Here is a 12,525-nt window from a genome sequence, read left to right as displayed (position 1 = left end):
GAAAACTTGTGTTACTAGTTTCTTTGTAGTTACTTTGATTTTGGTTATTAGTATGAAACATATTAACGACTTCAGCCTACAAATAGCTTGTAGATCTGCTGATTTTTATACATTTGAAAACTTGAAATGGGACATCTGCATAATAAAGTAATTTCTACTTTTTGTAGCCTACATTTTGATGCCAAAATAGCTTTTGTACTTTTATATACTTTGTATATTTGAGTACTTTTTCCATCAATGTGTGTGTGTGTGTGTGTGTGTGTGTGTGTGTGTGTGTGTGTGTGTGTGTGTGTGTGTGTGTGTGTGTGTGTGTGTGTGTGTGTGTGTGTGTGTGTGTGTGTGTGTGTGTGTGTGTGCGTGCGTGTGCGTGCGTGCGAATGCGGGTGCGCTCTCATCACATCCCATGTGACATGTGCGTCACACGTCTCAATTCAATTCAAACGTGGTGCGGTCCAATGCGCAGCACGGAGAAGGCTCTGCGGTGCTTGCGCAGCAGCAGGCGGATCTTCTCGTCGTCAGAGTCCGGGTCCAGGGGCTTGTTGTACTCCTCGTCCTCCACCTCGTTCTCCGAGGCGTCTCCCCCCACGCCGCCCGGACCCCCGTGGCAGCCGGCCTGCGTGGAGCTGGGCTCCGACGCGCTCTTCTTCCTCCACTTGGTACGTCGATTCTGGAACCACACCTAGTCAGGAGAGGCAGAGAGCGAGAGAGATCCGTCATTATTCTGTCTGACAGTGACTCACAACACAAGGAAGCTGCAGTGCGGTCACGTTAGTCACGTAGCCTACTGGAGAAAGTTGACGACGATTTCCAGCAAATCCAAACTTGTTTGAGGCTGAAACAACGCGCTCAAACAGTTTGGGGGTATAAAAAAGGGGTCTGAAAGTTCAGTAGCTAGGCTACTACTAGCTCTGGTCCATAGCCGTAAGCAGTAGAAGCCTAGAAGGCTATGGACCAGAGCTATAGGCTACTTAGCTATTTAATGCGAAATTAAAGTAGTCACTCGTCACTGCCTAGCCTACGTATGGCCAGTGACACACGCGTGCGACACACACACACACACACGCTACATCATTTTCTTAGTTTTCTTCAGGACCAATAATAATTGGAATAAACAAACAAACAAATTGATCAGATCAAACAGCCCTATATTGCAAATAAATCACAGGTTACAAGTTTCGAAGTTCAGACTCCTTTTAAAATAATGGAACAATAAATAAATCTGGTCCAACAGTATGAGTACAGGATTTGGGAATTTAAATCTGCTATACGCTTCCTTAACTGGTAAAATGTCAGGTTATTTCATTGGAGTTTGAGCCCGCATTTGATAAAGGATGGAAATCTAAACCAGGGGTAGGCAACCTTAGGCTAATAGGCACGCAGCGGGTGCCAACATTGGCACAGGGGAGGGTGATCACTGGCATACATGTGAGAGAGGGTTTTTCTTTACAATTTTTATATATAAAAAAACCCAGTTAAATTAAGTCCCCTCACGTATAGATCTATGCAAATTACATCCTGCACAGTGACATAATTATACATTCATTCAAACTCCTATAACTCTGACTGGGGAGGGAGTCTGGGAGATTTTATATATATATATAATTTGGATGTGGTGTCACTGGCACACTGACGACTATCAAGAAAATAAAAACATGGCACTTCATGTCAAAAAGGTTGCCGACCCCTGCTAAACTCTTCAATTATTATAATGAACTTCACTTCAAGGAAGGACATAGTGTATGGCCATTATTAACCCAAACGTTTTAGCCCGTGACCCAAAAGGGAAATTATGTTTGCCCGGGACCCAAACTAGTGCATTTTCACTTTCCATATATATATATATATATATATATATATATGTATATATATATATGTAGTAAATATTTTTCTTTTGATCTTGCCTACCTGTATGGGCATCACCAGTGACATTTGCACTGTCTCAACCTTTTAATGCTGTTGATAGATGTAACACAAGTGCACTAACTGCACTGAGTAGTCATTCTATACAGAATGTGACAGAAATGTAAATGGCCTCTGACTGTCGGGTGGAAACCTCATACAGTATGTCCGAAAAACTAAAACTGCTACTTTTCAGGATTCAAATTCTAAATCAGCAAAAGTAGCAGATCTACAAGCTTGAAAACGCTGCGATTTGTGCCACATTTTGAGTTTGTAGATAATATGCTAGTTTTGATGCTTTTGTGTGACACTGCAGTTTGATGCAGTAGGGTGTTGGTTTACGGGGAGTACCGTGACTTGTGACTATCATGCCCAGGAGGGAATAAGACAAAATTTACCTTGACTTGCGACTCTGTCATGCCCAGGGAATAAGCCAGTCTGGCTCTCTCCGGTCCCGCCAGGTACTTGGTTTGCTCAAAGGTTTTCTCCAGGGCAAATATCTGATGTCCACTGAATGTTGGCCTAGTGTGTTTCTTCCTGCCTGACATCTCCCCCAGAGTATTATTGTCTGGAATTAAAAATAAATACAGAACACTTGAACACGTAAATAATATACTTGCACGGGTACGTAAAAGTATATTCACACGGGATAATCTAATACATTATTCCAGATCACTGAGAAGTTAAATCTAAATCAAAATAATTGCACGTTAATTTTGTTTGCAACTTATCAGAAGCAAAATGACAAGAAATACAATTTTACATTTAACATTACCAATTATTCTGGCATGTGGCATTCAATGTATCAGACATTTTCATACGGCTTTATCTTTTTCACATATGACTCGTAAATATATAGCGGCATCGATATGCCACATTAATTCATCACCCAAGTTTAGTTGTACCATAAAACAAATGAAACCCTTTGCAACAGGAAATGCATGTCATCATTACACATATAGTTACCGTCTTTGTGTTCACCACATTCTATGGGCTTTCATAAGACACTGTGATGCTTCATAAATACATACAGACTTCACTAGAGCAACACTTACTGCCAACTGCCAAGTCATTTACTTGAGTGAAAGCATCTGGCATCTCTGTCAGCAAAGTAACAAGACATGTTGACAGAGGAAGGTAACTTCTGCACGACAGAGAAATGGTCTAGCAAGGAGAGGAACTTGTTCTATTGTGTGACTCGTGTGCATGCGGAGGTCAGACAAGAACGTTCGAGAGACTCACTGTTGGCGCATTGCTGCCTCCCTCCTCGCCAGTCGTAGCCGTTCTCAGCCCAGCAGCTGACGCTGCGAGCCTTCATAGGGCAGTCCGGCTTAGCGAAGCCGTTGTAGTCACGGTTATAGTACATCCCGGCGCCGGTAACGGACGGGCCAAAGCCTCCCATCGTGGAGTATCCGGAGAGCAGTGTGGTGGTGCCTGATGTTCCCATGCCCACCATGGAGCGGCTGAGGATGTCGCTGATGCCGTGAGGGGTGCCTGCTGCCAGCTGGTTGTTCAGGCCCGGGTTGAGTTTATAGAAGGAGTTGGGTACGGAGTATTGGCACACCGGTGCCTTGAGATCCGAGGGGAACTGATTCAGGCCGTTGTTGAACAGAAAAGACCCCTGGATGTTTGGATCCATGGGAAGTGTCTCTGTCTCCGGGTTACACCGACTCACTTGCCCACAGCAACGTCCAGTTGGTCAGGTCAGGTCAGGCGGACCCAGTTTGGCCCACGGGAGTCCACTTGTGCACACCTGACAGATTTATAATCGCGCCCCCAGTCTCTATATGTTCAAATGATTAACTCAATGGATGCTGCTATCCGCTACCTTTTCACCAAGTTTCTTCCAATAAGTCCCTGATGTCTGCGAAAGTTGCTACTACAGCGTGGAGTATTCTAGTGCCAATAGAAAGGCTTTCTTCACTCTCTCCCCTCACCTGTTCTTAGCCATAGTGTGGTGTATGATAATTCCATAATCACCTTCAGAAGGATTTCACAGTGGCTCCTAAAAGACCGATGCCTCCCGTCAGCTTTCTCCTCAGGGGTCATAAATAAGCGTTATCTTGAAAATGGAAGTGGCACCTTGATAAAGACTGGCCACATTAGAATCCCGCCCTCGATTGGTCGGGCTCAGACCTCCAGTGCATTTCCATTGGCTCCCCAGTGAAAGCCAAGCCTGTCATTGGAAGGCAGCAGATTGATAGTGTTTTGAACAGGTGGAGTGGGAACAAGTTGGTTTTTGATGGCCTGCCATGCACGGCCAGCCGAGTGTGGTGGAGCAGAGACGGCTTGCTGCCTGCATGGACCTGAAATACACAGAATAACACTTTCCTTGTTCCCAAAATACAGTTTTTAGTTTAAATTGATGCCAATGTGTTGGGTTCTTAAAACAAATTATTCCTTGTGTTCATATTATAACCCTTTTTTGGCACATTGTTTATTAAACATTCTTATATAGATATGACTGTTGCCTTCTTTCTTTTTTGTCCCCTTTTATTTTCCTGTATTAGAAAATATGATTGTATGAGTGCAATAATGAATTAAAAGGGGTATGTCAGACATCACTTATAATCTTTGTGTACTTATAGACGCAACTGTAGCATTTTATAAGTATCATTACAGAATGAATACGTTTAGCTTTAGCCTTTTGATTGAGATGTACCCAGAGGCAAAAAGGAAATCCTAGAAATGCATGTGAACCTTCTAATTCAAAGCATAGCATTTCTGAAAATGTTTCCCTCATAATGGGGATAAATTGTCTTGGGATAAATTGTCTTGCTCAGCCTACCAGCAGCTGTAATTCAGTAGACATGTGTGATTGACTGCATCTCATATATCTCTTCATTATTCATCATCGTCACATTGATATAACATTCAGTGGAGTTTTAGTTCAAGTGAGGGCGAAGCTTATGAGACCTTTTGGAAGTGGTTACAGATTGAATTGGAGAAGTTCAAAGAACAAATGCAGTATATCAAAACATGATCCCCCTGGGGAAAATAACATCACAAACACTATACACAAGTAAAAACACACAAAATAACATACTGAATATTGTTTTACCAGCTTGATACTTCCTGCCTTTTCTTAATTTCATGGGAACTGCTTATAAAATTATTTTACTTTTTCATTACCGGTATATGTTTGAGTTACACTTAAACTTGCACACATACATTCTATTTGCTCTTAAACATGATAGAATGCAGTAGATTGACATGGCCTGTGCTTTTAGAGCAGTAGTTTAGTTCACCCAAAAACTACTTATTTTCTATCAATTACAACACTTTATATGTTGAGAGTGCAGCTGACTCAATTCTATCCCTCCAAGAGAAGTCTGCACAAACACGCGTGCACATGTGACACACTCACGCACACACATGTAGATGCACGCACACACGTGTAGACAGCGTGCACACAAAGATAAATGCGTGAACACAGATCTCAGCAGCACCCTCACTTTGCATACACACTCACGGCATTGTTACTTTGCAAGCACAGAGAACATCAATTATTAACAGACTGTGTGTGTGTGTGTGTGTGTGTGTGTGTGTGTGAGAGAGAGAGAGGGGAGTACCCTAACCATGGTAAGGGGTGGGGGAAGTTTGGGATTTCCCCAGTTGGATGAGGACCCTGGTTCATTGAAGGGGCAACGAGTGGGCATGTTGAATGTGTTTTGTGTGAGTATGAGAGGCTTATACTGTAACTGTAATAATAGTTTTATAATCTTCTATAGGCTATACTCAACAAAAAACAACAATGTATCCCACAAAAAATATATACAAATAGGCTACTGTGCGTAAATCACAAGTACAGTTGTAATTTGGCGTATCATCCTTTTCTTTTCTTTTTTTTCATATATATTTTTTATCCCACGATTTTTGTAACCCATTTTTCACCCCTGTGTCAATCATCTAATGTGATCCTGGGCTCTACACACCCTCCGCCAACCTGGGGAGAGCAACGGACTTAACTCATGCTTCCAGGCGTATCATCCTTTAATATGCTTTATTTATCATTCAGGCGGGCTCTCCATTGTTCCGTTATTTTTCATTTATATGTAGCTTTGTTCAATGGCAGCATTTATTGTATTATTGTGCCTTGATAATTATGAACCAAAAGTATCCTGTTCTATAGTCTTCTAGTCTTGAATGTTGAGCTCTTTAAAAGAAAGGGAGCAGGGTCAATCTGAATAAAAAATGAAACCAAAACGGTTATGCAAGATGACAGAAAGAAAGGACAGTAACTTTCCAAGACTCCAAGAATGAGGATGATGCAATTCTGGAATTTTGGCTGCTCCTCCTCTGGTCCTCATCATCTTGTCACATGAAGACTTGACTCAGTGTCGGTCACATGAGCACAACGTGCATTCTCCTTTAGGGGGCAGCAAAACTCCCCAGCCATTATTTAGGTTCAGAAAACTGACAGCTTCTATACTAGTATACACTACATAGTATATATAGTCTACTCTACATGCACACACCTAACTGCAGTGCAGCACGTGAAAGACCCATTGAGTTTTGGTTTTGTTATTTCCTTCGACTGTGGCATTGAATTCACAATATGCTCATTTAGTGGGACAATGCAATGTTTAAATTGCCCATATCTTGTAAAACCTTTGCCCTTCCCAAACATATGAAGCGGGTATCAGACACATGAGCAATACAACATTAACCACAAGGACAACAATATCTTATAACGAAACTGATATCACTGCGTAGCTGTGTAAATGTTGAACTTGTGTACAGATCAGATTCAACGGCAGATTGTGTTTTTGATTCATTGAGTACAAAAGGACCCCAATGGAAAACAAGCCAATGAAGCCATAGCCATATAGGCTTTCTTGGGTTTAAGTCTCTTGGCAGACCTTGTATCAAACTGTACTTTTGTTTTGTAAATTGCTAGTGCTAATAAAGTATTCAATCAATCAATAAATAAATCAATGTTGTTGAGGTTGAACTGGGGCTTTGCATTGATAGAAAATGCCCTTTGTAACAGATTGATTGATTGAATAATTTATTAGTCAAAAAAGGATAACAGAAAAACAATCCCTAGGTAGGCCTACTTGTTTCTATTGTGGTCCTATGTATCCAATTCACCAACATAGCATAAAAATATTATACAATGCAGTGCTGAAGCCAAGCATCCACACAGCACAGCCAAGTATCCATCAGAAAATGGTTAAATTATGCTTGTATGTGTAATGAAATGTTGGTGTGGTACACTCAACCAGACCAGCATTGTCTAACACATAGTATAATAAAACGGGGTATAATAGTCACAAGTAATAATGTTATAACAGTCACTGTTTAGATCACTATGCATTAAGTGTCCACTGACATTTTTGTATTTAATGAATTCAATGAATAATTTCAAGTATAAATCTTCAAACTGGAATCCTGCACACTGTCTGCGCTTACAGACTGCCTGATAAAGGTCTGACCGACTGAAACGTTGCTAAATCAAATTAAGTGCAGTGAAATGTTGGTGTTAACCACTTTCACTTTCACTTATAAGAGATTCAGATATAGCAAAAAAGAAATGGCATACTCACATACAAGCTCACAACACATGGCACTGGGATGTTGTGAGCTTGTAGATCTGCTATTTGTGCTACTTTTGTGTGACAGTGTAATTTTGAGCTAAATGCAAAATAATACACTTTTGGGCGCTCAGAGTTTGGCACCAAGCCAAGGGAAGGCGGTCTCAGCCTCCTGCCTGAGTAACTTTGGGTACTTTTCCAAAGTCCCTCCCCTTTGGTTGTGATTGTTTTGTATGTCAGCCTCTTGCACGTGTGTGGACCAGCAGGGGTATAAAAGCAAACCACTACACCCACCTCGTCAGAAAACCAAACAACTCAACAAGACACAGATGTATGTAAATAGTCTCCTAGACATGCTCGACGCACTCCCTGACCTCTTCAAGATGATGGACAAGATCTGCACCACCGAGTCTAGTAAGGCTTTGTTTACATTATATACAACTCATATTACTACATGGTAAAATCCTGAAATGACCTCAGAGTCCTGCATTTAACAAAATGTGACTCAATGAAAATCGTTTCACCTTTAGTCTTATCGATGATTACTCATCGTCTAAAGATGAGGATGCAAAATATCACCATAAGCCGAAATGTATTGCAGCATTACAAGGCAGGGATGCAATGCATGATGTAAGCAGGAAGTAATGCATGTCCATGCAGGCCTATGACGCTTGCAATGCTTACAGTAAAATGATGCTGCAGATTATGTCATTCAGACAGCCACATAGTTCATTTCTGATCAACTAGTAGGCTAGTTTTGGTTAGACCAGGGTTTGTTTATGAGAGGGAATTAGTGTATACACTACACAGTACTAATTCCCTCTCATAAACCCTGTACAAGTGTACAGCAGTGTCACTTTATCGCTATATCACATATGTATGCATTAATAGCACTCATTTTCCACTTATACGTATGAATGGATTCTTTTCAAATATAAACCTAAAATTGAGGAGATGATTTTTTCATTTGCCTTTTGGCAAAAGAAACATATCATCATAAACTGCCTATGCAAATGTTAACAGTTGCTTATTAGCTTACCATATGACACATGACTTACCATAGCCAATAGAAAATACATTCAGAATTGTGATGGGGGACTTCTGGACAGATAAGAAGTTACTTTAATTTTTACTTGGCAGTCAACCTTGTTTTCATCTTCCCCTATCTTTTCTTTTTTAACCATCTTTCAGTCAACAAACCTCTTCCTCTTAGCGCTGTGTTCATTTCATTCTGTAAAGCACAAATCTAATTTTAGATCTAGTTTTTATTCACTGCAGTATGTAAAATAAATCATCACACTCATTCCATTCATTCAGAGTAAACATTCGTTGTTTGCTCTTCCATGACCCTCGTGTTCCTCATATTTAACCACTTTGGACATGTCATAATGAGCAATGTGAATATATTGTTTAAACATTTTCAAGCGACAATAGATCTACATAGGCCTACAAGATCACAACATATCGCAATGCAATGGGCCTACTTTGTGAGCTCGTAGATCGTCAATTTTCACTACTAATTATTATTATTTATAGAGCTGGGAAAAACTGAATCCATTCTCTTTGGTTCTAATAGTATTTCCTTTACAGGATCTCCTCTCTGGTCAACAAAAACACCTTGAAGACCTTAACAGGAGCCCTCGTACAAGGTTTCTTTGACTATGCATGCACCTCCTGGTACCACAGCACCTCAAAGTCCCTTAAAACTAGGCTCCAGACTTCCCAAAACAAACTGGGCAGGCTCCTACTTGGCCTCACCCCCCCGAACCCACTTCACTCCTGCCCACTTTGACAGGCTGGAATGGCTTAGGGTCGACGACAGAGTACAGCATCTTGCAATGGATTCGATACACCACCAAGATACCCATGTACCTGTCTAGATACTTCCTTAATGTTAACGAAGTCCACACCCACAACACCAGAGGGAGTGCAACGAACCATGTACAACCCAGATTCGGCACAAACAAGGGAATAAATTATTTTCGCTCTTATGCCACCAAAATGTGGAACGCCCTACCAACATGTGAATCCCTTGACTCCTTCAAAACCGCTCTCAAAGGGCACCTACGGACGGCTGCAATTCGAAACTGGCCCCCGTAAAATCTGAATCCCCCCCACCGCCCCCCCGTTTTCCCCTCGCTGTATAGGTTTCTTTTCCCTTTTTACCTCCTTTATGATGAATTCCAGTTCTGTTCTTTGACTATATAGAAGTGTCTATTTGTACGTCTCTAAATGTTTTGATGAATTGAACATGGTGGACCCTCTTGTAAACAAGTGTAATGCTTAATTGGGTCGTCCACTCACAGTTAACAGTCTTTGTATTGAGTTTGTGCTTGAAATGTACCGTAATTCTGCAAACTGTTAATAAATATTTCAATCAATCAATCAATCAAAGCTGTTAACATTCTATGTGCTCCAGTTTTCATTTTATTTTAAGCAAGCTTCCTCTCTCTCTCTGTCTCTCTCTCTGCAGGACCAGAGGAGTCAAGGGCTAAACACACCGTCTGCGAACGCCGCGCGTCAAAACAGCCGCCGCCGTTATTCTCACCCGGTGTGTGTAGGGCTTCACACAGGTGTGGGATGTTCTGTCTCGGTCCTTTAACCTTCCACATGCAGGCCGTGGGTGAGCAGGTCAGCCTGAGCCAAGGGGACAGACTGGCAGAGAGGACTCCGGGTACATTCAGACATGGCCTGGTGTTCAGCAGCCGCCCGCTGAAGGTACGGGAGAGGCTGCGTCTGAGAGTGATGGTGGGAAACACTCCGAAATGGCAAGGGGCGCTGCGAGTGGGCTTCACCAACGTTCCACCGACGTCCAGGGCTCTCCCTCTGCCCTCCATGGCTATCCCCGACCTCACAGACACACCCGGGCACTGGGCCGCACCCTTACCTGAGAGCCTCTGCTGCTCGGGTTCAGAGCTTGAGTTCTGGGTTTCTTCTGGCGGTAACATCTGCTTTAAGAAGACGAACGACGTTGCCAAGTATAAACTGAAGGGAGGAGTGAATTTCTGTCGGCCCCTATGGGCCATGGTTGACGTCTACGGACAAACATGCTCCATTCTACTACTAGGTAATTCATCGTAATTCCACATCAACCCATCAACCCAGCCCTATAGTGTTTTTTACATCTTGTAGATCTGACCCAAAAGAGATTTGGGTCAGTGGGACAAAATTAGGGGATGAAGTACAGAGCCCGGGGGACCCATGGGTGAAAGATTTAAAACATTTTCAAGTGGTTAATTAGCCTGCTATTTATTTGGAGAACAATGCTTTTTTTTAACTTGCCATCCCACTTCACCTCACATTTGATTTCTTGTTGCAGGCTCAGAGGTAACAGGACCTTTGAGATCCCGGAGGTCATGCCCCACTCCGGAACACCTTTTCTCACCTGATGTCGACAACCAGTACAATTTGAGCTGTTCTCCAGAGGGCATCTGCAGAAACACGGACAATTGTATTTCCTATCTGGCCAAGGAACTCAAATCAGGTAAACTAAACAGGCTCAGTCCAAGACACAACGATGATGTTTATAAATCAGTAGTCCAAGAAATATACATTCAAGTTGTTATTGCATACTTTTTCATGATGGTGTAGATTTAAAACAATCAATGCGTCTCTTTTCCTGCGTATAGAGACTGTGAAGAGCTGTGTGGCGTGTATGGCAGAAGATGCCAGCGTCACTCTGCGCTGCGGCCACACATGCTTATGTCACCAGTGTACCACCAGGGTGATCCAGGAGTTCGGCACCTGCCCGCTGTGTCGAAAGTCTATCTGAGATACACTGAGAGGAGGCCACAGGCCAGCCATGCACTGTTAATGTCTATCTGAGATTCACTGAGAGGTGGCTACAGGCCAGCCATGGACTGTTAATGCTGTGAAAATGAATTCTGCTGCAGAAGGTCCCAGGGAGGGGGCTAATGATTATTTGGTTATTAACCACATTAACCCTGGCTTCCATATTCTGGCCATGCCATTATAGGTGAAAAGATCAATTTTCTAAATGTTCTCAAAAAACAATTGCAGATCTACAAGCTGTTGATGCGACGCATTATGATCTTGAAGATTGGCCTTTTTCGCCATTCATCGCACAACAAAGTACGTACTGTAGGACTCAAGCGGTTAAATCTATAAACAGTGGTATAAACAGTGTCACCCCAGCGACCCTGGGATCTTTCCAACCTTTCTCCACTGCAGGCTGCTTACTGGCCTCAGTGAAGCACTTTGTTTGAAGCACTATGAAGAAGCTGTGGAAAGTGAAAGTCAATTACAAATGATAGTTCTGAGGTCTGCTGGACTTTTGATTTAAAAGTAGCCTATACTGTGATTGGATTGCTGTGATGTAATGCAGATTATGGATGTATCATGTACCTATGATTGTTTATAGGATGTTGTGTACTGTTGTTTTGTCTGCCTTTTATTTTTCAACTTTTACTGATCCTGTATTTAAGGTTTGTTTGTCTTGTTTTCTGTTGTCTTTTTTCTTTGGGGTGAAAATTGTGTTTACTCTTGTATGTCATACTTGTTGTTGTTATTTAAGAGAAGCTGTTAGTGCCACCATTTATTATTTTTCAACTCCTGTATTTAAATAATAATAATAATAAAATAAAATAAAAGATAGTTCTGTTTGTACCTAATCTCTCACTGAAGAAAAGGCTTATTGCACTAAAGACAATGAATGTACTGTATACAATTGTATACTTTATTCCTATATAGGGAATATATGGATGGAAAAAAAACATACGTACTTTATATACTTTACTTTTTGATCTCAGGGTTATATTTGATAATACTCTATTAGTATTATACGTTATTGTATATGATAAATGATTAGATTCTTAACATAGTGTGTACTTTGTTATTCTTTACCTATTTGTATTATATTTATTTTATGTATTATTTATGTGTTCAGAAATATTGCTACTTTTATTGTGCATGATCGTCATCACATTAATTAAGTTATTGTGCTGATTATAGCCTATTTGTTGTCAATGTCAAGACTTGAATTTACCTGATAAAAGTCTGTCCAATCAAGATGACGAGTCCCTCACTGAATGTTAATACAAATTATACAATATTGAAAACATGGTGCTGA

General features: G+C 41.4%; 2 protein-coding genes across 2 annotated transcripts; one reads left to right on the top strand and one right to left on the bottom strand.

Moving 5' to 3' along the window:
- Positions 1 to 436: 436 nt before the first annotated feature.
- nkx6.3 (NK6 homeobox 3) lies at positions 437 to 3,538 on the bottom strand (the record flags this gene model as incomplete). Its single annotated transcript, XM_083784355.1, has 3 exons — positions 437 to 679; positions 2,298 to 2,467; positions 3,142 to 3,538. 3 exons carry the CDS (start codon positions 3,536 to 3,538, stop codon positions 437 to 439), a joined length of 810 nt encoding a protein of 269 aa, XP_083640481.1.
- A 4,197-nt stretch (positions 3,539 to 7,735) lies between these two features.
- On the top strand, positions 7,736 to 12,200 carry LOC310872321 (E3 ubiquitin-protein ligase NEURL3). Its single transcript, XM_083784096.1, has 4 exons — positions 7,736 to 7,850; positions 9,910 to 10,503; positions 10,756 to 10,920; positions 11,066 to 12,200. The coding sequence occupies exons 1-4, from the start codon at positions 7,766 to 7,768 to the stop codon at positions 11,206 to 11,208; spliced, it is 987 nt and encodes a 328-aa protein (XP_083640222.1). The 5' UTR covers positions 7,736 to 7,765; the 3' UTR covers positions 11,209 to 12,200.
- The last annotated feature ends 325 nt before the right edge of the window (positions 12,201 to 12,525 follow it).

The sequence above is a fragment of the Protomyctophum parallelum genome (assembly GCF_964188405.1).
Source record: "Protomyctophum parallelum genome assembly, chromosome: 15".
In the NCBI taxonomy this organism is placed as follows: Eukaryota; Metazoa; Chordata; class Actinopteri; order Myctophiformes; family Myctophidae; genus Protomyctophum; species Protomyctophum parallelum.
This window is presented reverse-complemented; position numbering and strand designations above follow the sequence as displayed.

Excerpts from the sequence above, each read along its gene's own strand:
- LOC310872321 (XM_083784096.1), top strand. The coding sequence starts at position 7,766 with ATGTATGTAAATAGTCTCCTAGACATGCTCGACGCACTCCCTGACCTC. Across the intron at positions 7,851-9,909 it reads GATCTGCACCACCGAGTCTA|GACCAGAGGAGTCAAGGGCT; the intron begins GTAAGGCTTTGT and ends CTCTCTCTGCAG. Across the intron at positions 10,504-10,755 it reads ATGCTCCATTCTACTACTAG|GCTCAGAGGTAACAGGACCT; the intron begins GTAATTCATCGT and ends TTCTTGTTGCAG.